The sequence below is a fragment of the Bombyx mori genome, chromosome 4, assembly GCF_030269925.1.
Source record: "Bombyx mori chromosome 4, ASM3026992v2".
Classification (NCBI taxonomy): domain Eukaryota; kingdom Metazoa; phylum Arthropoda; class Insecta; order Lepidoptera; family Bombycidae; genus Bombyx; species Bombyx mori.
In genome coordinates, this window is record NC_085110.1 from 2416980 (window position 1) to 2442517 (window position 25538).

At 42.8% G+C, this 25538-nt stretch overlaps 2 protein-coding genes across 5 annotated transcripts; one reads left to right on the forward strand and one right to left on the reverse strand.

The window, feature by feature from the left end:
- Positions 1-550: 550 nt before the first annotated feature.
- On the forward strand, positions 551-6004 carry LOC101737591 (uncharacterized). Of its 4 annotated transcripts, none has more exons than XM_038010771.2 (5): positions 551-977; positions 3118-3212; positions 3506-3734; positions 4851-4981; positions 5850-6004. In XM_038010771.2, the coding sequence occupies exons 1-5, from the start codon at positions 714-716 to the stop codon at positions 5929-5931; spliced, it is 801 nt and encodes a 266-aa protein (XP_037866699.1). In that variant the 5' UTR covers positions 551-713; the 3' UTR covers positions 5932-6004. The 4 variants fall into 4 exon arrangements, with proteins under 4 accessions (XP_037866699.1, XP_037866700.1, XP_021205689.1 ...); XM_038010772.2 differs by having other exon boundaries at positions 555-977; positions 5865-6004; XM_021350014.3 differs by having other exon boundaries at positions 558-977; positions 3506-3623.
- Positions 5919-24308, reverse strand: LOC101737261 (maestro heat-like repeat-containing protein family member 1). The gene is made up of 12 exons (XM_038010774.2): positions 24066-24308; positions 23790-23967; positions 22273-22444; positions 20468-20657; positions 17237-20072; positions 16694-16847; positions 15393-15653; positions 14277-14491; positions 13899-14096; positions 9512-9794; positions 8930-9167; positions 5919-7189 (listed from the first exon to the last, which is right to left on the reverse strand). Exons 1-12 carry the CDS (start codon positions 24094-24096, stop codon positions 6990-6992), a joined length of 4956 nt encoding a protein of 1651 aa, XP_037866702.1. The 5' UTR covers positions 24097-24308; the 3' UTR covers positions 5919-6989.
- Positions 24309-25538: the final 1230 nt, after the last annotated feature.

The window sequence follows — 25538 nt, forward strand, 5'->3', positions numbered from 1 at the left end:
TAACTCGAAGCAGTCCATGAAATACTCTTACTACATATTATTATGACAGCTTTTTTTTTTATTGCTTAGATGATTGGACGAGCTCACAGCCCATCTGGTGTTAAGTGGTTACTGGAACCCATAGACATCTACAACGTAAATGCGCCACCCACCTTGAGTTATATGTTCTAAGTTCTCAGTATAGTTACAACGGCTGCCCCTTCAAACCGAAACGCATTACTGCTTTCACGGCAGAAATAGGCGTGGTAGTGGTACTTAACCGTGTGGATTCACAAGAAGTCCTACCACCAGTACATAGGTAAGTACTGTACACATTTCATGTAAATATGTACAGTACAATATAATTTTACAACCCAACAAAATATATTAACCATCCTGGCTCTTTATTAATAGGTAGGTATAAAGAGCACATTCTCCAATTTGATTTTAAAACTAAAACATAATCATTCATAACTTTCTCAAATACTTATTCCAACCAAACTTTTTACAGCAGTGAATGAAATCCTCATTGTGTAATTTTATATTATGACACAATCAGTGTCAAAATTACACTTTTTTTTTGACAAAATGATGTAAACCTAAGAGATAGATAGATAGATAAAATGATGTGATGAACTGACAAAACAAAGTGATTATTTGATACTCATATTTATATTTGAAATTTTATTCTAGATATACCTTTTGATTTACATTGTTTTTATTCAAATAGTATAATGTCCAATAACAATAGTCGCATTGAATCACTTCTTTTTGACTACAAAACATCTAGTCTAAGGGACTACAATAATGGTCAGATTTTACCGATTACTGCAACTAAATATATTGATAAAGAAGTTTGCTTGAGAATACCGCCCGCTCCTCTTAAATATATTCACACTCTGAGTCATTGGAAACCAGACGGGAGGGTCTCAGTGGATCTATTTGTGAGGCCTAAGGATGTAGTGAGAACGAATCCTAGGGATGTGCAGCAAAGATATGTGCGTTATATATTATTATTTAAACATAAAAAATAGTTGCCTTTCGTTGTGAAATAAAATTAATATACTCATTAGGGAGTTTAGGACAGGCTTAAGGAACTACAAAGGAAATGTCTTCCACCTAGCCGAGTATTTTCGCTCGGTAAATTGACTATACTTAAAAACTTAACTTGAAAGCGACATTAATGCGATTCAGGTTTTACAAAATATCTTCTATTTTATGTACCGTACAGTGTGTATCGCTTACATACGAATTATGGAGTTTGATAGGAAAATAGGTGAGTTATATAGTTACGGCGACCGGAAGTTATCGAAGTGGTAATAATAGGTAATTGAACAAGGGAGGTATCAACCCCATATCAAATTAAAAGCCTAACATACCTCTTTAATGACCCTATCTAATATATAAAATTCTCGTGTCACAGTTTTCGTTGCCATACTCCTCCGAAACGGCTTGACCGATTTTGATGAAATTTTTTGTGCTTATCCAGTATCTATGAGAATCGGCCAACATCTATTTTTCATCCCCCTAAATGTTAGGAGTAGTCCACCCCTAAATTTTTTATTTGATTTTTTAGACAAAATTTTTAATTTCTATTTTTTTATGATACAGCGTACAAAAATACATACAACCCTAAATTTTCACCCCTCTACGATCAACCCTTATTTTTTATTTGCTAATTAAAAACTTTAAAATTTTTTGCGAGAATTTTGTTTTTATTTTGTCATGACGTAGAATAAAAAAAATCATATTACTCTGAAATTTTCACCCCTCTACGATCAAACCCTATTTTTTATTTGTTAATTATAAACTTTAATTTTTTTGGCAAGATTTTCATTTTTATTTTTATTTTGTCATGAATTAAAATAAAAAATCTGATGTTACTCTAAATTTTTCATCCCTCTATGATCAACCCCTTTTTTTTATTTGTTAATTATAAACTTTAATTTTTTCGCAAGTTTTTTATTTTATTTTGTCATGACTTAAAATAAAAAAATCATATTACTCTCAATTTTCACTCTTATACGATCAACCCCTATTTTTCCATCCGATTATATATTTTTTTTCTATGCACAGATCCGCAATAAGGTTGCAAGATGGCAATCAAATATTATAATTGTAGTACGATAAATTCTTATTCAGAATTTATAATTTCAAGTTCCTTTAATTATGATTTTTTTTAAATTGAATTTGATCTCCCGGCCTCGCCGTTCGACTATTGATCAACTATCAATCGATCAGCTTTCCCCGCCAGGTGTCACCACTCATCCAGCAAACATCACTTAGTAGGGATGAGGACGAAGCCGGTCTCCTGTCTTACTTACTCACTATACATCATAGATTATTTATATATATATCTCAAATATATCTCAAATATATTAAGTATATAATTTTATTATATACTTAATATATTTGAGAGCTATACAATACTATACATTTTTCAGCCATCTTTTTTTGGTTTTATTTGTGTATCAATAGTATGTTCAGTAGGTCTGAGAATCGGCTACTATCTATTTTTCATACCCCTAAGTGAAAAGGGTTGTCCACCCCAAACATTTATTTTTTATTTTAATTTTTTGATATTTTTTATTTATTTATAATGAGGTATTATGTGGTTAAATGAGGTTTTTTTTTCTACAGTAGAATTTCCCTAGATATCTTATTTAAGGCAACACAACGTTTGCCGGGTCAGCTAGTAACTTATAAATGAGACTTGCATGTCTAAGTGGGGAGCGACGTATCGCAAAATACCAAAAGGAATGTCGTCAAAACACGAAATACTGTCAAAAAAAAGCGTGCTTCATATTGTGTATTTACTATTCATAATTATATTATTAATCTATACTAATATATTATAAATCTACAGTGGTTTTTACGGATGTGCCGTTATAACTACTAAACCATGCATCCGGTTCACTTGAAACTTGGTACCCATGTAGAAAATACACGTACTTAATGGATAGGCTAATATTTAGGTATATGAGTGTTTGACTCCCTACACCAGTTGGCTACAGGGCGTTAATGATGCGAATCTTTGTGTGGTTGAGATATAATAATGTTATTTTTAAATGCCCAGCGAAGCGGACGGGTACTGCTAGGAATTTATAAGTTTGATTAGAACATTCTTGAATTTCACAGGAGCGCCCGAAAGATATTGAACACAAGAACATATTAAAGTCTAGGCCCCGCCTCGTGATGACACCAGCTGTTTGTATGGACGACATTCAATTAGAGTCTGTATTCACTGCCCTGTTCAATAGTATTTTGTCTCAAGATGTCGACAAGACCCTCCTTAGAAGTCTCTCTATGAAGTATCTACCAAAGTTCATGAACTACGGATTATAATTATATTCCCACGAATAGATAAATGTAAACTATAACCAAAAATATACAACGACTTGTATAATTTAAAGTAATAACCTTGAAAGAAAGTTGACTTGATGCCTTAGAATCCGTAGTAGGTTTTGCGAATGGTAGGCACATTTATTTACACACGCTCTTGAACATTTTATTAATTTTATTGTAGAAAACGCGAGAAATTCATTGAAGACTTCTACTCGACGACAAAAAATGTAACAATGAGTGTTCCTCCTTCGAATAATATTAAAGCATCATTCCCCGGTACGCCGGCACCAGCGAATCCGGTAAAAGAAAATGTTTATGAACTTTGTACTCATTTGCGCAACATAACGATACAACTATCATTTGAATGTGACGAGATTCATAACAAATACAATACTACCCGCATAACGTTAGTGAGTAGATCCGTTGATACTTCATTCCGCCACAACTAAATTGAAAATGAACAGTTTTAAATTAAAAATAATTCCAATGTTCACCTAACTAAAATCATCTTATGCTTTTCGCTTCAAAGAAGCACTGAGAAGGAAATGACTATGAATCCACTTTAATCTAAATAAATTATTAAACGAAAATATGCATCGCGCTATTGATAATTTCATATGATTTCGTATAAATAGACTTAGAGGTACAATACTTGCGGGGATCAGCCGCCTCAAGCGAAGCTAGCGACCGTCACACTAGTCAAATTTGACGTTCATTTAGATGTGCCTCGACGGAGGTGAACATAACAATCCGATTAAAGATGTCAATCAGTTTATCCGAATCAGCCTTGAGGGACGGCAATAAATAGTCAATGTGTGGACTACCTTGATTCCCTTTTGTTTGTTGCATATTTAAAACAGTGTTTTATACCAAATTAAAAAAACAATATTCTTTTTAATACGCTTTTATTAGCTTCAGACGTATGTATGTTAGTATGTAACGGAATATTTGAACATGATTTTGACCCTCTTCAAAACGTCGGATTAACTCGAAATTTGCTATACTTATTAAGGACCGATGACAATTCAATATTTAAAAAAATGAAAAAAAAAGTTGAAAAAATTTAAATTCAACTAAAAAATTAAAAATAATAATAATAGTTTTAAAAAACTAACAAAAAAAACGCTTTTATACAAAATCCAACTAAAAAATAGAAAATAAATTTGAATTAAAAATAGCGTAAGAAAAAAATATTTTATTGTAAAAAAAGCGTGGGGTGCATGGTATCAGTAGTTATAGATATGAGTAGAAGGGTTATTTTGATAATATCCTGAAAAGCACCCCACACTTTTTTACAATAAAATCATTTTTTCTTACAATATTTTTAATTCAAATTTATTTTCTGTTTTTTAGTTGGATTTTCTATAAAAAACGTACTTTGTTAGTTTTTTTTAAACTATTATTTATTTACAACTTTTTTTGCATAGTTTTCATTGTTTTGCCGGATACAAAAGATATAGACTTATTCAAACGCATTATCTATTGTACCGTTTTTCATTTTGAGTAAGCTAAATTGATGATTTCAGATAACTATACCGAATATCAGAGCACCGTACGTATCTCCAGAGTGGAGGATGGAGTCAGTTTCGTGGGACGGCAGGCAATTAAGGGCATTCGCTGAACCGAACAAAGAATTTTGGCTCGCTAAAACACCTCAGTAAGTATATGGTGCTGAATAAGAGCGTATCTACTTTAAAAAAAATTGCTTCGATACGGCGTTACTCGTGTGGCGTTTTTTATCTTTATTTTTGGCATCGCTGATGTCGATGAACTATGCTACCACTCAATGCCAAGGCCGTATCCGTATCCGTTACGAAGATAACAAAAAAAAATTAATATAAAAAAAACTAAATTTAACTTTTAAAATTTAATTTAAAATTTAACTTGTAGATGTCTATGGGCTCCAGTAACCACTTAACACCAGGTGAGCTGTGAGCTCATCTACCCATCTAAGCAATAAAAAAAATAAAAAAACATCTGTTCAAAATATGTTGTTCTTGTCCCGTGTGTGTTTCCGGCATATATAACACAATACCTTTTAATCGTACTCCTAATAACCTCAAGGAGTTACAATGGCTTTACCAAAGGTGTAGGCGAGCTCGTGGGGCTCAGCTTGAGACTTTATTAACTCTAGCCTTGGTAAGAGCAGTGCTTCGCTAAGAGCAGTACTATCACCGGTCCGCAAGCGCGTCCCACTGAGAAGATCCAGCGAGAAACTCAGTGGGCTGTCTGTGGGTTAAGTTGCACGTCGGACTCTTCGTTGTATTCGAGTTAGACGAGTATAATACAAGTTAGGCGACCGGTGCTGGGAATTCTTAAAAGCACCGAAATGATGTGTTTGAGGCGACGGCGACTGTATGTCGTTCCATGGATCGGGCATGCAATAGAGGTGGCCATGATGAGTGTTATAGTGTCGCGCCGCTTTTTCGAAGAAGCGTTCCGACGCTGTTTTCATATACTTAAATACAGTACCAAACTCCCTGCTCCAATGTCTAATAGATCTCCAGCGATTAATAATTTTAAAGTTTTGTATCGTTCAGATGTCAAGTGTGCGACGAAACCGCGGCCCGTTTAGCAAACAAGAAAACCCGGAATCATGGAAATTGAAGCTTTATTTTTAAAACATTTAATATAGATTCGTCTCGGTGCAGTGTCTAATAAATTAATTACATCATCACAATTGAGTGTTTTTTTTTCGACAAATACATAAGTTTGGCAAAATTGACGTATGTGACAAAATTATAATATGCAATTATTGTACATTTTCAAGAGATTACATTAATAAAAAAAAAGTAAAATAAAAATAAAAACTATTATTTATAACAATTCTGTGTAACGAGAAAAACAATATATTTCATTTTTGGAATTTCATTTTTCAGTCTTAAATTTTATACAGAAAACAATCTAAAAATAAAACAATTATAACAATGAGATTAATTTTTTATTCGTTTCGATTGTATTTATTGTCTGTTGTAATAAAATATTATAATTCAGAAAGTTTCCTAAATTTACAAATACAATATTAACATTACAATTATTAAACAAAGTTTCAATGGAACGATATGAATATAATGCCGGTGTATTCTAAGCTTACTTTCATAAAATAAAAGAAAAAGATTTCATTTCTTGTGTTTATAAATCGGGGTTCTAATAAAAATTACGTATTTTTCTCACAATTACACTTTTTCGTTAATTCTACTGCGTTAGGACAATGTAGTCGTATCATTGGCAACGCTGTCCATTATTACAGTGTTGGCTACAAGTGAATTAAATTTTTTTTATTTTTGCTTTCGCACCGAATATGGCAACGGGACCCCACGCAGACTATCCTTTTCTCAGAGATTCTATCACTTGTTGAAAGTTAACATTATAACAGAATACATCAGTGTGACGACTGCCTTGAATTCACGAGAATCTCCATACAGGGTATTTTTTTAAAGATTTTGATATTGAAATGACCATAGTAATACAGATCCTATATCAATGCAGTAGACGGAATAATTCGTACTTCAAATTGACTTAAATAATAACTGAATTAAAATAACAAATGCGACCGCGCGTACTCGGCGCATGAAACCTTTTTGGTAGAAACTAACCATAGGCATGTTTGACACATAGTTTCATTTAATGTAACACAGATGGCGTTGTAACCAATTTTTTACATTTTATTGCGCGTTCATTTCGTCCGAAGCGATGACGAGGCACAGGTTCGCCAGCGCCATGGCGGAGCTTTGCCTGACCGCGGGGCTGCTGTCCTTGATCAGCTGCAGGAGGCGCGCGCGAGCCGACCGCGACACGTCCAGCTCCAGCTCCGTGTCCTCGGGGTACTTGTCTCTGATGCGGAGCAGTTCCGCGTAGAGCAGACCTGGTAGGGGAAACTTTTCGTTATGTTTCGACCACCAGTACTTATTACTGGTGGTAGGACCTCTTGTGAGTTCGTGCGGGTAGGTACCCTGCCATTTCTGCCGTGAAGCAGTAATGCGTTTCGGTTTGAAGGCAGGTCGTGAAGTGGGGCAGCCGTTGTAACTGTACTGAGATCTTAGAACTTATATCTCAAGGTGGGTGGCGTATTTACGTTGTAGATGTCTACGGGCTCCAGTAACCACTTAACACCTGGTGTGCTGTGAGCTCGTCCACCCATCTAAGCAATAAAAAAAAATGTTTACGCCGTTTGGCATGCTGTACACCGAGTCTCTTATACGATTAGAGCATGCATACAGCACTGTTAGGTACCTACTAGATTCCATAGACGTGTATGCCACTACTGTCTTCGAGAGATGTCTGCAGTCCCAAGTCGTTCATGGACGCTTGCTACTTACTTGCTTACATAGAAAAAATGTACTTTCCAGAAAACTCTAACACAGGCATAATGTTATCGCACGGTGTTCTATTTTGTGCATTGAGTTTTCAGTTGAGTTCTATTTTTATTATTATCATTAATACTTTTCCTACATTATTGGTCGTAGTAATGAAGATTTTTGAATATCCGACAAATGAGTGATCGTCTTTTTACATTTATTTACGTTCTAAATAAACCATATATGCTTTTGATTTCTATGAGCTACGGGCTCCGAAAGTACGTACCAACCGTATGGTACCAAAAGTAAGTAAAGGAACAGATGAGTTTCTCTGAAAGATCACGATCAACACCTAAAAAGGGTTCGGATGTAGAGCTTCCTTTGCCTAGCAGTAAATTTTTCGGTCCCTTCGGGGTTATTCGAGCGGGTCACAGTCGCCAGCGAGTGTTTACTAGTAGGACCTCTTGTGAGTCCGCGCGGGTAGGTACCACCGCCCCGCCTATTTCTGCCGTGAAGCAGTAATGGGTTTCGATTTGAAGGGTGGGGCAGCCGTTGTTACCGAGACCTTAGAACTCATATCTCAAGGTGGGTGGCGCATTTCGTAGTAGATGTCTATAGGGTTCCAGTAACCACCAGGTGGACTGTGAGCTCGTCCACCCATGTAAGCAACAAAAAAAAAAAAAAAAAAAACCAGGGGCAATGTGAAGCCGCTGCCTACCGTTTAACGCATTGACTGCCGTATAGGTAACCGGTGCCCTACGGGGCCCACTGAAGTGATTATATCGATTTCGGTCTTTTAACTAAGGCGCCGGAGTAACGAATAGACTCTACATGGCAGTCAACGTGTTAATACTCTCCACAAGCCTCGTTTGAAGAAGGATAGTAAATGTCATAGCGCTCAGGAAACACCGTGGAAGGGAGCTCATTCCAAAGCCGGGAGCTCACAGCCCACCTGGTGTTAAGTGGTTACTGGAGCTCATAGACATCTACAACGTTAATGCGCCACCCACCTCGAGATATAAGTTCTAAGGTCTCAAGTATAGTTACAACGGCCGCCCCACCCTTCAAACCGAAGCGCATTACTGCTGCACGGCAGAAATAGGCAGGGCGGTGGTACCCACCCGCACGGACTTACAAGTGGTTCTACCACCAGTAAAACTCACGAGTGGTCCAACCACCAGTAACGGTATTGCTGACTTCCATCCATCATTCCACTAAGTTGCTGACTTCCATCTATCCATCCACCCTTCCACTAAGTTGCTGACTTCCATCCATCCATCCTTCCACTAAGCAACCCTGGCACTCACCCAGCAGCGTGGGCGCGTGCGGCCTGAGCTCGTCGCGCGCGCAGTGCAGGTAGTGGGCGGCGGCGCGCAGACAGCTGGCGACGCTGGAGGGCAGCTCGTCGGCCAGCTGCCGCAGCAGGGCCGACAGGAACTCGTCCAGGTACAGGCGGCCCTCGTCCAGCAGGTGCGTCTGCACCAGGTCGTTCGATTTCTTCACGTTGAAGATCTTGAACACTTGTTTCAAGGTGAATTTGCTCGCCTGAAATTATTCACACGTACATCAATCTCTTGATTATTACTTATCTATGCAAATAAAGAAATATGAGGGTACCCAAAAACCAATTGTCAAAAAGTCATATTTCAGTGTTTGTTTTCAATAAAATAATTTAGCTAAAGACTTTAGCTCCCACATTACTTATTTCTTTTGTTTTTAATACGTCCACCACCGTTTGTACCATCGTCTTCAACGCGACATGTTCGTTATAGTGACGTCAATGAGCGACAGATGGCGCACGATTCGTTCCGAGAAATGAGTTTTGTATATTTTCCAAGCGTATTACAGATTAACTAGTGACAGAGAAATTACAACTGCGGCGCACTCACCCGGACCACGGCGGGGTTGTTGTCGCACAGGTGCAGCAAGAAGCACGGCAGCGAGTTCACGGCCTGGTCGACCAGCGCGTCGGACCGCACGCGCGCCGCCAGCACGCCGAACAGACGAATGGAATGTTCCCGCAGCTGCGGACACTCCGTGTTCATGTACGGACGTATCTTCTGCGATATCGACAACAGCTCGCGATCATATTCCGCGTCGACGTGGTCTAGCTCTGTGAGCAGCCGGCTGAGCCCTTGGATCGAGGCCAGGGGGACGTTGTCTGATGGTGGCCTGTAGATCAACGTTGATGGTTCAAGAGCCGCACGTTGGAAACAATTCATGTCGAGATTTAACTACCTAACCCTATGTCACGAAGAGCTTGTACTATTATAATACCTGCGAGAGCGCGTGCAGTGCGCGTCCCACACGCCCCCTGTCCCCCTACGTACGTGTCGGAGCGTGCGTCGACTCCCTGCGAGAGCGCGTGCGGTGCGCGTCCCACACGCCCCCTGTCCCCCTACGTACGTGTCGGAGCGTGCGTCGACTCCCTGCGAGAGCGCGTGCAGTGCGCGTCCCACACGCCCCCTGTCCCCCTACGTACGTGTCGGAGCGCGCGTCGACTCCCTGCGAGAGCGCGTGCAGTGCGCGTCCCACACGCCCCCTGTCCCCCTACGTACGTGTCGGAGCGCGCGTCGACTCCCTGCGAGAGCGCGTGCGGTGCGCGTCCCACACGCCCCCTGTCCCCCTACGTACGTGTCGGAGCGCGCGTCGACTCCCTGCGAGAGCGCGTGCGGTGCGCGTCCCACACGCCCCCTGTCCCCCTACGTACGTGTCGGAGCGTGCGTCGACTCCCTGCGAGAGCGCGTGCAGTGCGCGTCCCACACGCCCCCTGTCCCCCTACGTACGTGTCGGAGCGCGCGTCGACTCCCTGCGAGAGCGCGTGCGGTGCGCGTCCCACACGCCCCCTGTCCCCCTACGTACGTGTCGGAGCGTGCGTCGACTCCCTGCGAGAGCGCGTGCAGTGCGCGTCCCACACGCCCCCTGTCCCCCTACGTACGTGTCGGAGCGCGCGTCGACTCCCTGCGAGAGCGCGTGCAGTGCGCGTCCCACACGCCCCCTGTCCCCCTACGTACGTGTCGGAGCGCGCGTCGACTCCCTGCGAGAGCGCGTGCGGTGCGCGTCCCACACGCCCCCTGTCCCCCTACGTACGTGTCGGAGCGCGCGTCGACTCCCTGCGAGAGCGCGTGCGGTGCGCGTCCCACACGCCCCCTGTCCCCCTACGTACGTGTCGGAGCGTGCGTCGACTCCCTGCGAGAGCGCGTGCAGTGCGCGTCCCACACGCCCCCTGTCCCCCTACGTACGTGTCGGAGCGCGCGTCGACTCCCTGCGAGAGCGCGTGCGGTGCGCGTCCCACACGCCCCCTGTCCCCCTACGTACGTGTCGGAGCGTGCGTCGACTCCCTGCGAGAGCGCGTGCAGTGCGCGTCCCACACGCCCCCTGTCCCCCTACGTACGTGTCGGAGCGCGCGTCGACTCCCTGCGAGAGCGCGTGCAGTGCGCGTCCCACACGCCCCCTGTCCCCCTACGTACGTGTCGGAGCGTGCGTCGACTCCCTGCGAGAGCGCGTGCAGTGCGCGTCCCACACGCCCCCTGTCCCCCTACGTACGTGTCGGAGCGTGCGTCGACTCCCTGCGAGAGCGCGTGCAGTGCGCGTCCCACACGCCCCCTGTCCCCCTACGTACGTGTCGGAGCGCGCGTCGACTCCCTGCGAGAGCGCGTGCAGTGCGCGTCCCACACGCCCCCTGTCCCCCTACGTACGTGTCGGAGCGTGCGTCGACTCCCTGCGAGAGCGCGTGCAGTGCGCGTCCCACACGCCCACTGTCCCCCTACGTACGTGTCGGAGCGCGCGTCGACTCCCTGCGAGAGCGCGTGCGGTGCGCGTCCCACACGCCCCCTGTCCCCCTACGTACGTGTCGGAGCGTGCGTCGACTCCCTGCGAGAGCGCGTGCAGTGCGCGTCCCACACGCCCCCTGTCCCCCTACGTACGTGTCGGAGCGTGCGTCGACTCCCTGCGAGAGCGCGTGCAGTGCGCGTCCCACACGCCCCCTGTCCCCCTACGTACGTGTCGGAGCGCGCGTCGACTCCCTGCGAGAGCGCGTGCGGTGCGCGTCCCACACGCCCCCTGTCCCCTACGTACGTGTCGGAGCGTGCGTCGACTCCCTGCGAGAGCGCGTGCAGTGCGCGTCCCACACGCCCCCTGTCCCCCTACGTACGTGTCGGAGCGCGCGTCGACTCCCTGCGAGAGCGCGTGCAGTGCGCGTCCCACACGCCTCCTGTCCCCCTACGTACGTGTCGGAGCGTGCGTCGACTCCCTGCGAGAGCGCGTGCAGTGCGCGTCCCACACGCCCCCTGTCCCCCTACGTACGTGTCGGAGCGCGCGTCGACTCCCTGCGAGAGCGCGTGCGGTGCGCGTCCCACACGCCCCCTGTCCCCCTACGTACGTGTCGGAGCGTGCGTCGACTCCCTGCGAGAGCGCGTGCAGTGCGCGTCCCACACGCCCCCTGTCCCCCTACGTACGTGTCGGAGCGCGCGTCGACTCCCTGCGAGAGCGCGTGCGGTGCGCGTCCCACACGCCCCCTGTCCCCCTACGTACGTGTCGGAGCGTGCGTCGACTCCCTGCGAGAGCGCGTGCAGTGCGCGTCCCACACGCCCCCTGTCCCCCTACGTACGTGTCGGAGCGCGCGTCGACTCCCTGCGAGAGCGCGTGCAGTGCGCGTCCCACACGCCCCCTGTCCCCCTACGTACGTGTCGGAGCGTGCGTCGACTCCCTGCGAGAGCGCGTGCAGTGCGCGTCCCACACGCCCCCTGTCCCCCTACGTACGTGTCGGAGCGTGCGTCGACTCCCTGCGAGAGCGCGTGCAGTGCGCGTCCCACACGCCCCCTGTCCCCCTACGTACGTGTCGGAGCGCGCGTCGACTCCCTGCGAGAGCGCGTGCGGTGCGCGTCCCACACGCCCCCTGTCCCCTACGTACGTGTCGGAGCGTGCGTCGACTCCCTGCGAGAGCGCGTGCAGTGCGCGTCCCACACGCCCCCTGTCCCCCTACGTACGTGTCGGAGCGCGCGTCGACTCCCTGCGAGAGCGCGTGCGGTGCGCGTCCCACACGCCCCCTGTCCCCTACGTACGTGTCGGAGCGTGCGTCGACTCCCTGCGAGAGCGCGTGCAGTGCGCGTCCCACACGCCCCCTGTCCCCCTACGTACGTGTCGGAGCGCGCGTCGACTCCCTGCGAGAGCGCGTGCAGTGCGCGTCCCACACGCCCCCTGTCCCCCTACGTACGTGTCGGAGCGCGCGTCGACTCCCTGCGAGAGCGCGTGCAGTGCGCGTCCCACACGCCCCCTGTCCCCCTACGTACGTGTCGGAGCGCGCGTCGACTCCCTGCGAGAGCGCGTGCAGTGCGCGTCCCACACGCCCCCTGTCCCCCTACGTACGTGTCGGAGCGCGCGTCGACTCCCTGCGAGAGCGCGTGCGGTGCGCGTCCCACACGCCCCCTGTCCCCCTACGTACGTGTCGGAGCGCGCGTCGACTCCCTGCGAGAGCGCGTGCGGTGCGCGTCCCACACGCCCCCTGTCCCCCTACGTACGTGTCGGAGCGCGCGTCGACTCCCTGCGAGAGCGCGTGCGGTGCGCGTCCCACACGCCCCCTGTCCCCTACGTACGTGTCGGAGCGTGCGTCGACTCCCTGCGAGAGCGCGTGCAGTGCGCGTCCCACACGCCCCCTGTCCCCCTACGTACGTGTCGGAGCGCGCGTCGACTCCCTGCGAGAGCGCGTGCGGTGCGCGTCCCACACGCCCCCTGTCCCCTACGTACGTGTCGGAGCGTGCGTCGACTCCCTGCGAGAGCGCGTGCAGTGCGCGTCCCACACGCCCCCTGTCCCCCTACGTACGTGTCGGAGCGCGCGTCGACTCCCTGCGAGAGCGCGTGCAGTGCGCGTCCCACACGCCCCCTGTCCCCCTACGTACGTGTCGGAGCGCGCGTCGACTCCCTGCGAGAGCGCGTGCAGTGCGCGTCCCACACGCCCCCTGTCCCCCTACGTACGTGTCGGAGCGCGCGTCGACTCCCTGCGAGAGCGCGTGCAGTGCGCGTCCCACACGCCCCCTGTCCCCCTACGTACGTGTCGGAGCGCGCGTCGACTCCCTGCGAGAGCGCGTGCGGTGCGCGTCCCACACGCCCCCTGTCCCCCTACGTACGTGTCGGAGCGCGCGTCGACTCCCTGCGAGAGCGCGTGCGGTGCGCGTCCCACACGCCCCCTGTCCCCCTACGTACGTGTCGGAGCGCGCGTCGACTCCCTGCGAGAGCGCGTGCGGTGCGCGTCCCACACGCCCCCTGTCCCCTACGTACGTGTCGGAGCGCGCGTCGACTCCCTGCGAGAGCGCGTGCAGTGCGTGCGTGAGGTGGGCGGCGCGCCCGTCGCCGCGGAGCTGCGCCACGTTGGCGGCGCCGCGCAGACAGGTGGCTCGCACGCGGTCGCACGTGTCCTTCCAGCCGGTGTTCAGCGTCGCCATCACTGACTCTATCAGTACGTTGTTATCGTTGCATCTGAATGTTACAAAATTTTGACATTTTAATATTTTTGCCCCTAGCTAGTCGTTGTTTGGGTAGATGAGCTCATGGGCTCAACCTAAGGATTAGCTCCTTAGATGGACCTTGACCATTCATTAAAAAGTCATAATTGGGTTCAAATTTATTTTAAAATTTCTAATTCTACCACGTATGTACCTGTAATTAAGCAGATCGGCCAACAAGGCATGCGCCGCGCATCGTTGTGGCGGCAGACTAGATTTGGCGTACGCCGACACGCGCGACACTAGTTTCGCCAAATGTTGCGGACACTCGCGTGACACCGCCCCTCCTAATATCGGTGCCAGCTCTAGGAGTGTCGTAGCCGAATCGCCGTGCTCGACACTCAGGCAGAGGGCACACGCTTCACGGACCTTCAATATAAATATAGCGGTTTACAATCAGAGTTATTAGACTCAACGTAAGGAGGTAGCTTACGTGGTTAGAGTCTGGTTTTACAATCTTAATTAGGTCTAAGAACAATTCCAACATATCAATCAACACGTACAGCGACAGCATTTACGAAAATAAAAGAAACTTTTGCACATCATTATATAGGCTTCGCATAGTTCATTCGGATTGTTAACACGTTGACTGCCATATAGGTCAATGGTGCCCTACGCGGCGCACTGAAGTAATTATGTCAATTTCTGTTACTAAGCGCCTGGATTGCCTGACTTTGCCTTCCTTTGTTTGTTAATGTATGTTTTAGTCTTTTCGGACTAGGATTCATCTTTCACCGAGTCTACTAGATATTCTGGCGGCTTAGTAAGAAAATCGAAGGGAGAAATCGACACAATTGCTTCAGTGCGCCGCATAGGGAATTGGTGACCTACATGGCAGTCAAACTGTTAGGAATACCCGCAAAAACAAAAAAGTTATTTAAAAAGTAATGGAACTCGGTTTTTAGAACTACTTCGATATGGTAAATTTCTTTCTTTTTGCAGTGTCTGACGACCCCTGTACTACGGTGTATTCAAAGGGATTTCCCCTTAAAATATTTTTTTGTTTAAGTTAAGCCTAAGGACGAGTGCTATGTGGTTATTGAAGCCTATAAATATTAAAACGTACTGTGTAATTATAACATTTATACTGGTTGTAGCCAATGTGGCCAGCGGTAGGTAGGTACCACCATCCTGCTTATCTGTGGCGAAAAGCAGTGATGCGGGGCAGTCCTTGTACTGTATATGTCCGAGCCAGCTCATACAGAGGTATGTTTGAGCTAGCTCGTTATGTGAGTTATTAGGGAAATATTAAATTAATAAAAACCCTTACCTTCTGACAGTCAGCTTGCTCCAAAAAGGCGCTAAAAGCGTTGATTGTGATCTTGGCCGGTGACAGCCTGACGGACTCCCTGTTAGGTACGAAACCGAACCTCTCCTGCATCTTGTTGCCGGAGTGGGAGTAGGCCGGCGGCTCAGCGTCGATGTAGCACGCCAGGGTCGTGTACAGCACAGAGAACAGTTCAGAGAACTTCGCTTTGCACGTGGCCTTCATCGTGGACTCCTGCAGCATCTCGCCTAAGGCACTTATTAGCTGCAATAAATATTTTGCATATACTGCAGATAGATAGGTCTGTAACGCAGAACAGATCAAGAAAACGAGTTCTGTTCTTGGAGGCGAAGATTTTTGGACCTTGGGTCTTATGTTGGGCCTGTACTGAGTTTTTTTTACACATATTACATACAGCTTTAGCAAAAAAAAATCGACGACCAGAGAAACCTAGAATGGTTTATAAACTAGTTTAATGTAAAAGCTGGACATTTCGATTTCTCTCTCAAATACAGTCAAAACCGTTTACTGCGACATCGTTTAGAACAACATGCCGGTTATAACAACCTAGAACAAAGATCCCGGCTGAATGCTATATGACCGCCTTATTAAAAACATTGCTTTATACGACATTGCTAATAACGAGATACCTCATAAAACGACCACATTTAACTAATATTTCGGAGAATTAGATCTGTTAGAACGACCGGCTAAGCTGTATTGTAAACAATTTGAATAGGTATCCACATTTGTCTTAAATGGCTATTAAAATCAGGAAAGAAAACAATAGGATTTAGTTTAGTGTAGGGTCTTTTCTAATTCTTAGAAACAAAACACGTGCATGCAGTAGAGTCAAAGACCGCTTCTTCATATCTCTTCAGTTAGTTTATTACTTATCTATACACAAGACGCACCAAAACTTTGTGGAGTTATTCGTGAAACTTTCAAAATGTCGCAAAGAAAAAGAAAACAAATTAATATTGAAGAAAAATCGCGTATTTTGTAAATATATTTTTCCAATAATTCCCTATCAATTTGTTTGTACTTGCACGATACACATTAAACATCACCGGTTGTTACGACTATCGGTTTTTACGACTGAATATGAGCAGTCCCTTCGATGTCGTTATAACAGATTTTGACTGTATTACCTTCTAGCAGGACCTGACTATAGTCCCTTGGCAGTTCACGTAATGATACAACCATATACTTCTAGTAGAACCCAATTTCTTTTTTCTTTGGCCCTCCACACTAATTTTGAGAAACACCGATTTAAAGCACGCTTCAAACTATTACAAACTTACAGTCAAAGGCTGGAGAGCAGCCACATGGTTGTCGATGACGTGGTACGGATCCTCATACAGCTCCACTGACGTCATCAATCTCAAGAAGTTCTCGGTGATCGCCTCAGACAAGCTCTCGTCCCGGGCGAGGTGGTGCCAACATGACACTACACAACTGGAAAACGGAATAGCTCTATCTTCAATAAACAAAACAGCGTTCTCTTATTGAAGTAATGAATAAGACCATATGTTGATCGCGGTGATCCCTAAATACGGATGATATAATTATAAGTATGCACGAGTAGGAACCACCATACGGCCTTACCGGTTTGAAGGGTAACATGTGTGGCGTCATTGTCATTTCTATGCGCGAGTTTCGATAGATACTTTACACTAGGTGGACCGCGAATTGGTTCATCACAAAAATAAAATAAAAAACATGAAGAACCTAACCCAGCACCAAACTTTGTCATAAGATCACTATACCGGACTTGCCTAATACTTAATCGAATAATATCACAATTAAATCATTAAAATGTTAGTGTTAGCGTCAGTGTAACTTACGGTTTTAAAGGTAGCTTCTGGCTCAGTAGAACAGCAGTGACGGCGTTAGAATGATGACGTGTTAATGACGTCAGCGGCCTCATGAGCTTCACCCTCGCATCTTCATTGACCTCGTCCATTGTACTCAACATCACTTCAACTATCCTCTCGATATTTTGGAACAAATCCTGACCTTTCTTAATGAAAAATGCGTCCAGGACAGCACTAATCCCAACGCTTTTATGTTCTTGACTATCGTAACACTCCAAAATACTTTCAATGAATTGCATCGTGTGCCGGTGCGGTATCTTCGGTGTTATAGTGTTACAAAGAACTACGCAGTAATCACTGATCATGTTCAAATCATTTGTCAAAACATTGTTCTGCAGTCGAGTTAGGTTGACCATACACTGATCCCCTGGTTCTATGGTGTGACCTTCGTATAAATCTTGAATCTGTACTATTAGTTTTATGCAATCTATAGTTGTTAAGCGCACAGGAAAATTCGTGTCTGCTATACCAGGCACGACCAGACCCAATAGGTATCCCATCTGACCGAATTTACTTGGCGTCTCATAATTCAGCCTCACGTTTTTTATGTACGTATCGAAAATAACTTGAAGTATCAGTACTGAAGCGGTTCGTATTTCATCGTTTTCATGTCTCAGCCATTCTGTTAATAACCCGATTAAGTCATCGATTGTGCTTAAGCAAGTCGACTGGATTATAAGCTCTTTTATTAGTTGGTGCAACAATATTAAGCTGTCATTCAAAGTTTTTGCCAGTATGTCGTTTATTCCGTCAACCCCATCGGCTTCATATTTACGCTTAAATGACGACAATTCTCCGAATATGCTATTAAATAATACCCTCAGAATGGTGTTTCTTTCTTCCGGCAAAATACCTTTTTGGAGTTTAGTCAATGCGTTCGATGCTTTAACTATTATAGGGTAAAGTTCGACATTGCGTTTCTCCAAATTCGAGTTGTAAATTTGTTCTAAAACCGCATTTAATAACTGCCAACGGTTTCTGAGAACTACATTATGGTGAGCTGCAGGATGCAATGCTTTGCCTATTTCGTATAAAGTTGTTACTGTTGCCTTACACAAGTCGAAAGCAGGCCCAGATTTCAGTATATCGTATAGAATTGAAGTAACGTTATCCCCAAGTCTTGCCAAAACGTGTGCATCTAAACAATCAGCAGCTACTTTACCATAACAAGTGATTAATGCATATTTCACAATATTAATTTCCAATTCAGTTTTAGAGTTCTTTGACGAAAGGAAGTTCATTATTTTACTACCTTTTCTCGATTCATTTTCCTTGTAAGCTGCGTCTAATTCGTTCAATAAAAATTCTCCGTGTTGCCGAGAAGCTATACCTATTGCTTTACTAACATACTCACAGTTTTCTATCGGAATAGATTTTAGGGAAAATAGTATTATCTTGAGTGTGGACTCAACGACAGCAGCGTTCGGTATGTGACACGACAGCGTTGCCAGATACTGTAACGAGACTCCTTTGATCATAGGATGCTGTTTCTTTGACAAAATCTGCTTCGAGATCAAAGTCGCTATAGTCTCTACCCACTTGTCGTTATTAACTTGATCGACAGCAGATACCAATAAATCTAATAGCATACTGTGCCATTGTTCCCTCGATTCACTTTTATCAACAAATTTCAGCAGCCGCTGTAATTCGATGGTCCATGAATTTTTCAAATTTTTGTGTACGTCCCCAGAATAATCTTCGAGGAACACGAGTAGATTCTTGTTTTTTTCTTTCTGTTCTGGATCCACAATGTGGGTGATACACCGAACAAATACCAAATCAGACGAATATTTGATTTCTGAGCCTTTTACTGTATCACCTTCAATTACATTAGAATTATTTTGGAACAGTGATGTCAGACAATGTGCAACCGTGGACATAGATGGAGTTAAGTCTTCAATAGTGAGTGCAGATAAGAGCAAACTTCTCAGCTGACCACGTATACTTGTCACAGTATTACACATTAGGATTAAAGAATTCTTACAGGTATCCTGTAAGTCTGAGATCTCGTAAAATGACACATTCGCTGGGCCCTCAAATCCGCAATGTTTAATTATGAATTCTATCATGGAAAAATCCTCGGGGGTCGTTATGCAGTTCCTGTACACTAAGCCTACAATAGCTTTGACTAACAACTTCTTCATTTTCACACCATGTTCCATGTTGGTCATGACTTTTAATAACGTTATAAATTTGCTCGAGTAATTATCAATAAAGACTTGCGACGATGTCGTCAAATGAGTCAATATTATAACGGCCTTCATTCTATCCTTTTCCTGGTTGTTTTTGCATTGATGTAGGAGTCCCTCGATCGTTTGATCAGAATACTGTCTGGCCATGTGATCGAAACATCGTAAAACTTCGAAATGATTTTTAACGGTTTGTGGTTGATCATAATCTGGCTCCAGCACAACCAAATGGAATAGGACGTGGTTTATTGACGTAACGACATTCTCATTCAACCCTAACTTCGGATTGAGTGTCGACGGAGATAATAAATAAGATAGACACTGACTGATGTAATAATAGTTGATATTTGGTTTCCGATATAAAGCCAATAATGACAGAACGAATTTGTTGACCGTTTCATTGAACTGTCTTTCGGATATAAGTCTTGTTATCGGTCCAAGAGCTTCCAGAACTGATTCAGAAACTTTCGGCTCGTATGAAGGCAACCACTGATTGTAAAGTACGTCAAATATAATTGTGAATTCGGTGACGAAATTTTCTTTAATAGAAGTAATATTGTCGTTTTCCACGTTGTCTCCAATATGTTCGGAGACAGCTACTGCAAAGTGGCCGAACGCTGAGGAGAGAGAGAGAGATAATAGACGAATTATATTTTATTACTACTGCTGGTGAGGGAGGATAGTTTCTCATTCACTTCACAACGTATCTAATGTTTCGAAACAAAAAGTAGTGAAATTGGAAAAAGGTTTATCTTAAGGCTAAGCCACCCTTTTTTTACGGTGAGGTACCTACTAATAGAAACTCCACCTATGGGGAATCAGACAGGAATGTGTCGGAACCCGGAGCCTCCGAAGAGACTACGCCTTGAGAAAGTGCGTGAGATAAAGAGAACCGCACGACTATCCCACAGAACGATGGTCAAGCTACCCTACTTTTTACATAAGTAGATAAAACCATTAGCAGTAACTATCACTGTACGCAGGCTTTGCTTATTTCTATAACAAAACTTACCATATGCAAATGCCTGTTTCAATCCATCCTGCTTCACCAACGAAAGAAGCGGCAACATTTTACTGAGTATCTCCTTAATATGTGGGACAACACCGTGTGTATTAACGGCTGCGAGGGTTCCAAGTGTGTGGGGTATTGTATAATGTGGTACTGTTGCTGGGGAAAGTTGGTTGATCAATGAGCGGAGTGCCTGCATAGAAAATAGAGCTCAAAACTGGATGTTCCTATTACAGCCAGTCGAGGCAGTTAAGACAAAATCTATAGACTAAATCAAATGAAAGCACAGATTCGTGTTGGAATAAGACCAAGCAGATCTAAATAGTTTTTAATGTTATTAAAAAATAACTTCTTTCCAATTATTCTTTGAAACTAAACTTTTTCAATTCGGGAATAAAATTGTTCAACAAATTAAAATGTTTAAAAACTTCACTTTTGTTATGATCATTTGAATAACACTTGAACACATGTCATATTATATTATAGTTTTTAGATAACAGTAAACAAAAATGTAATTAAATTATTACAAAGCTGATAATTTACAAAATTATCAAACACACTACTTCAGTATTTTTTATATTTGTCAACAATGAATCACTTAAAAAACCAGTTGTAGAGTTCCTCGTGGGTGATAACTTCAAATCTTTTTCGTTTTTTAGTTACTTTTTTTATTGAGTGAATAAGCTTACGACTTGCTCGGTGTTAAATGCCGCCACCCACCTTGAGAAATGAGTTCCGAGTCTCAAGTTTTATTTTCCAACAACGTCCAAACTGAAATGCACTACTTCTACACAGCAGAAATAGACATTCGTGATATATATCCATACGGGCTCAAAAGATGCCCACCAGTAAAGTTAAGCATACAGTGATTTTGTGTGTTCAATTCAAAATATTTCTTATCTCCATTTGCTTGTTGCAAAATGTTATACAGAAAAAAGTAATTTAATATTTCAAACTGTACACTTATTGCGTAATAATATGGACCACGGAGCTCCGACGGCTAACCTGCAAAAGCGGGATTGTAGAGATTGGAGGGTGTCTATGTGTGTGCGGGCCGCGTGAGCGAACACCACACTCGCGTAAGTCATGTCGGGGACCGTCTTAACCCATAGACATCATTTTTGCACTTGACCAATACGACAATGTATGATCCCTGATACACATAAACACCAGAAATGCCAGAAGCACAGCCGAACTGGTGTCTAACATTTAGCAACTATTTCGGAACCATCACCTCACACAAAAAAATTGCATGTCAGAAAATCCAAACAGATTCAATATTGTTGTTCAGAACTGTAATAATGGAGGATTTACTAAGAGTACATTGTATGATTAATCGATTTTAAATAAACTAACAAACTAAAAAAGTGCATACAAGTTTTGAGCCTGTAGTTGGTGATATTTACATTTAAACTACTTACTAGTACTAAGTATACTTAGGTACTAGTAAACTAAACTTTTTACTGGTCGTAGGATATCTTGGGAGTCCGCACGGGTAGTTACCACGTTACTCCTACTTCTACCATAAAGCAGTAATGCGTTTCGGTATGTAGGGTGGGTCAACTGTTGTACTGTAAAAACTGAGACCTTAGAACTTATGTCTCGAGGTAGGTGGCGGCATTTACATCGTTGATGTCTATGGGCTCCAGTAATCACTTCACATCAGGTGGGCCGTCAGCTGGTCCACCAATCTAAGCAATAATAAAAGACAACAAATCTAAACTTTTTTTTTATTGCGCATTTAGGCAGGCGAAAGCATACGGCCCCACCCACGGTGAATAAAAAATAATGTTCATAGATCAATTTACCAAGTCTAAATTCTCATGGCCCACGGCAACAAGGACAGCAGAAGCCCCCAGCTGTGTCACAGGTTCATAACCAACATTTTCAGTCATGGCTCGCAGCATTGAGCTCACAAGCTCTGTTGCTACTTTTGGATCTAGTTTTCTTACTTGATTGACACATGTTTGTTCTAATACCCTGAAAATTGAAATTAAAATCTTGTTTTTTTTTTGTTTAAAAAATTTACATTTAGATAATAAAATTGTTAAGTTTAAAAAGCTAGACAGGGCCATACATATTAACTCGAGCACAATCAAAGGTATTATTACTAGAGAAATGTGTATTGAGAACCCTAAACAGCAGGAACTTTCACACTGTATTTTTTTTTGCAAAGCTATTAATTTATGGGTTGGTCATATGGGAAAGCTGCTGTAAAGCAATTGAAACTTCAAATTTGTTCAAATTCAAAGTGGATGGCATTAATTTAGTGATGTCTATGGGCTCCTGTAATATATTTCACTCATTTGGAATAAAAAATGGATAAATAGTCTTTTTCAGTTTTCTCAAGTTGTACACAAAATTAAACCGTTTTTTTTGTTATTGCTTAGGTGTGTAGACACGCCCACCTAGTGTTAAGTGGTTACTGGAGCTCATAGACATCTACAATGTAAATGCCACCACACACCTTGAGATATGAGTCGTAAGATCTCAGTATAGTTACAACAGTTGCCCCACTCTTCAAACCGAAACGCATTACTGCTTCACGACAGAAATGGGCATGGTGGTGGTGCCTATCCATGCAGACTCACAGGAGGTCTTATCACCAGTAATTAAGTATGTTAATTATGTTTAAATATATGTTGATTATGGGTGTGATTACTTTATAGATTTATTATTTGATAATGCCCCTTTAGACATACTTTTGAGGCTCACTTTATGCCCACCTTATCATAAATAGACAGCATCCCACTTGGAGGTCAGCAATGCCAGGGACACAGCGAAGCCTTTACCTACTGCTTTCTAAATTTATTACTTTCAAGTACTTTATTCATCTCTAGTTAAATCCAACCTATTATATACCATTGTATATAATAGGCAATTATACAGAAAGGTAAGTATATAAAAACCTAACTATTATTCAGTAGAAAATTTTATATCTACATGTAAACTAATTATGCAGAATTATGTAAGTTACACTTTCAAGGTGACATCAATACTAGTTTTTTTATGTATGTATGTTTTTATATGTATATATTTCAAAATATTTACTATGATTTAAGACGTAGTTGATATTCCCTAAAATGGACTTCGGATTAGGAATTGCTTCCAATCTTCCACTTATTGCTCAATAAGTCGAAATTTTTACTGAAAATGTTGTCTGCATGATTCAGGTTTTCGTCAAATATCTTTTATTGTAGGATAGGTTTCGCTACAAATCTTCCAAAATGTTTTTTGTTTTTTAATTGTAGGTTGCACAATCTAATGCCCTTACATATCACCCTTACATTTTTTTTTTCTATAAATTTTATATGATTTGGCTTACTTGATAATGTTTCCCAATAGTGTAGTGTTCACTTTCACAGTGTCTTTGTAGAATTCACAAAATATAGCGATGACTTCGTTCGGATATGTGTTCGCTATTTTCGCGAGTGATTTTATAATGACGTTGTTCACAGAATGTTCATTATCTCCGGCAGCGTTTATTAAAACTGTCACGGTATCTGTGAATTAAATAATCCAAGAATTCAAGTAACTTTTGACAAAACAAATATGTTGATGATGTATGAGGTATTTGTTTCGAGAATATCAAAAACTTTACCTTTGAGAGACTCTGAAGTTATTATACTCATTTTGGTATTTTACATATCCTTCTAGCTATAATTTAAAACAGTAAATGAACGTTAAGATCATTGAAGTTGTATGAAAGAATATAAGAAGATAAAACAAGTCAAATCAACAAGAAACTACAGGACTGGTCTTCAATTGGAACAGTTTGGGTTTAGTTAATTGACGTTCTATTGTGTTTTTATCGTTTTTATCCGATTCATTGACAGTGACTCTTATGACAGTGCAGCTTTGACAGAACAAAATGTTCTTGATGCATGAAGCATACATTCTACCATAACATTTCGTAACTTAACCCACGGAAAAATAAATAAAAGGATATGTGCAAGGAAATCTACAGGATTTCTTTCCTTGACTCGTGCGCCAGTGAAGTTTTATGGCATATTTTGATAAATGACAACTTGATAGGATGTAGAAGGTTTTGACTGTACCATAACAGTCCAAAATAGGGATACCAACAATATAGAGTTAGAATCACTAATGTATTTATTTACATAACGTGATCGCTGACTGATAATTGTTGTGCGATGTAGAGCACATGTATACATAAAAAAATAATTGTGTTTCCAGATACTATGTGATTCACTTAGGGTTTGAAATTCCATACTAGTCAATATTATCGAAAACATATTAATTGTTAACTGTGAAAAGTTGGTAATTGTATTATTTTAAAACCTTTTTTCAATTTGTGTGCATCTGAAATTTTATATAAAATTTAGACAATAAGGATTTTTATATTCAAAAAATTCACATTGTATTTGTTTTGTATAAATTATGCACGTACAGAAGATTTGTAACAGTTTTGAAAATTTCTCATTTCAGCTCTTTCTCAATTCTACTTTTTAAAAAACTTTATGATGCCTAGCCTACACTGAGTAGGTATATAATTAATAGTGAAAACTGGAAATAATGTTAAATTCTATTTAAAACGTAACGGATTGTTATAGCAAATCGAAACTACCACAAAATAATAATGAACATTACTTATGTAATTGGTACGATTCAATTCTATGCTGGAAACTTTTATGAAATAAATGAAGGGTTTAAAATGACCGATCGATCATATTAAAAATAATTTAAAATATCTCTTAGCTAAAATAAATAAAGTAATTAAAATATTAAGATATTTTGTGTGTAAAGTTATTTATTACAAATCTTATCAATACTGATAATTTTTAACCAATTTTTTAAGTGACAAAAAAATACTGATTAAACACTAGTTGCATGATAAAATTTGTATTTAACGAAAATTACTCGTTTAATTATCTTTGATTTCATTTAATTGAGCTATTTAATGAATGCCGAGGAGTTGAAGTTTCTATCAGTACTATCATCAGAAAAAAAGAATATGGACAAAAACGATCATGATTAACTGACTTCTTTAAAAAATCATGCGATGCTTTTTTTTAAAAATGTTTTGATCAAAGAGTCAAAGCTGAAAATAATA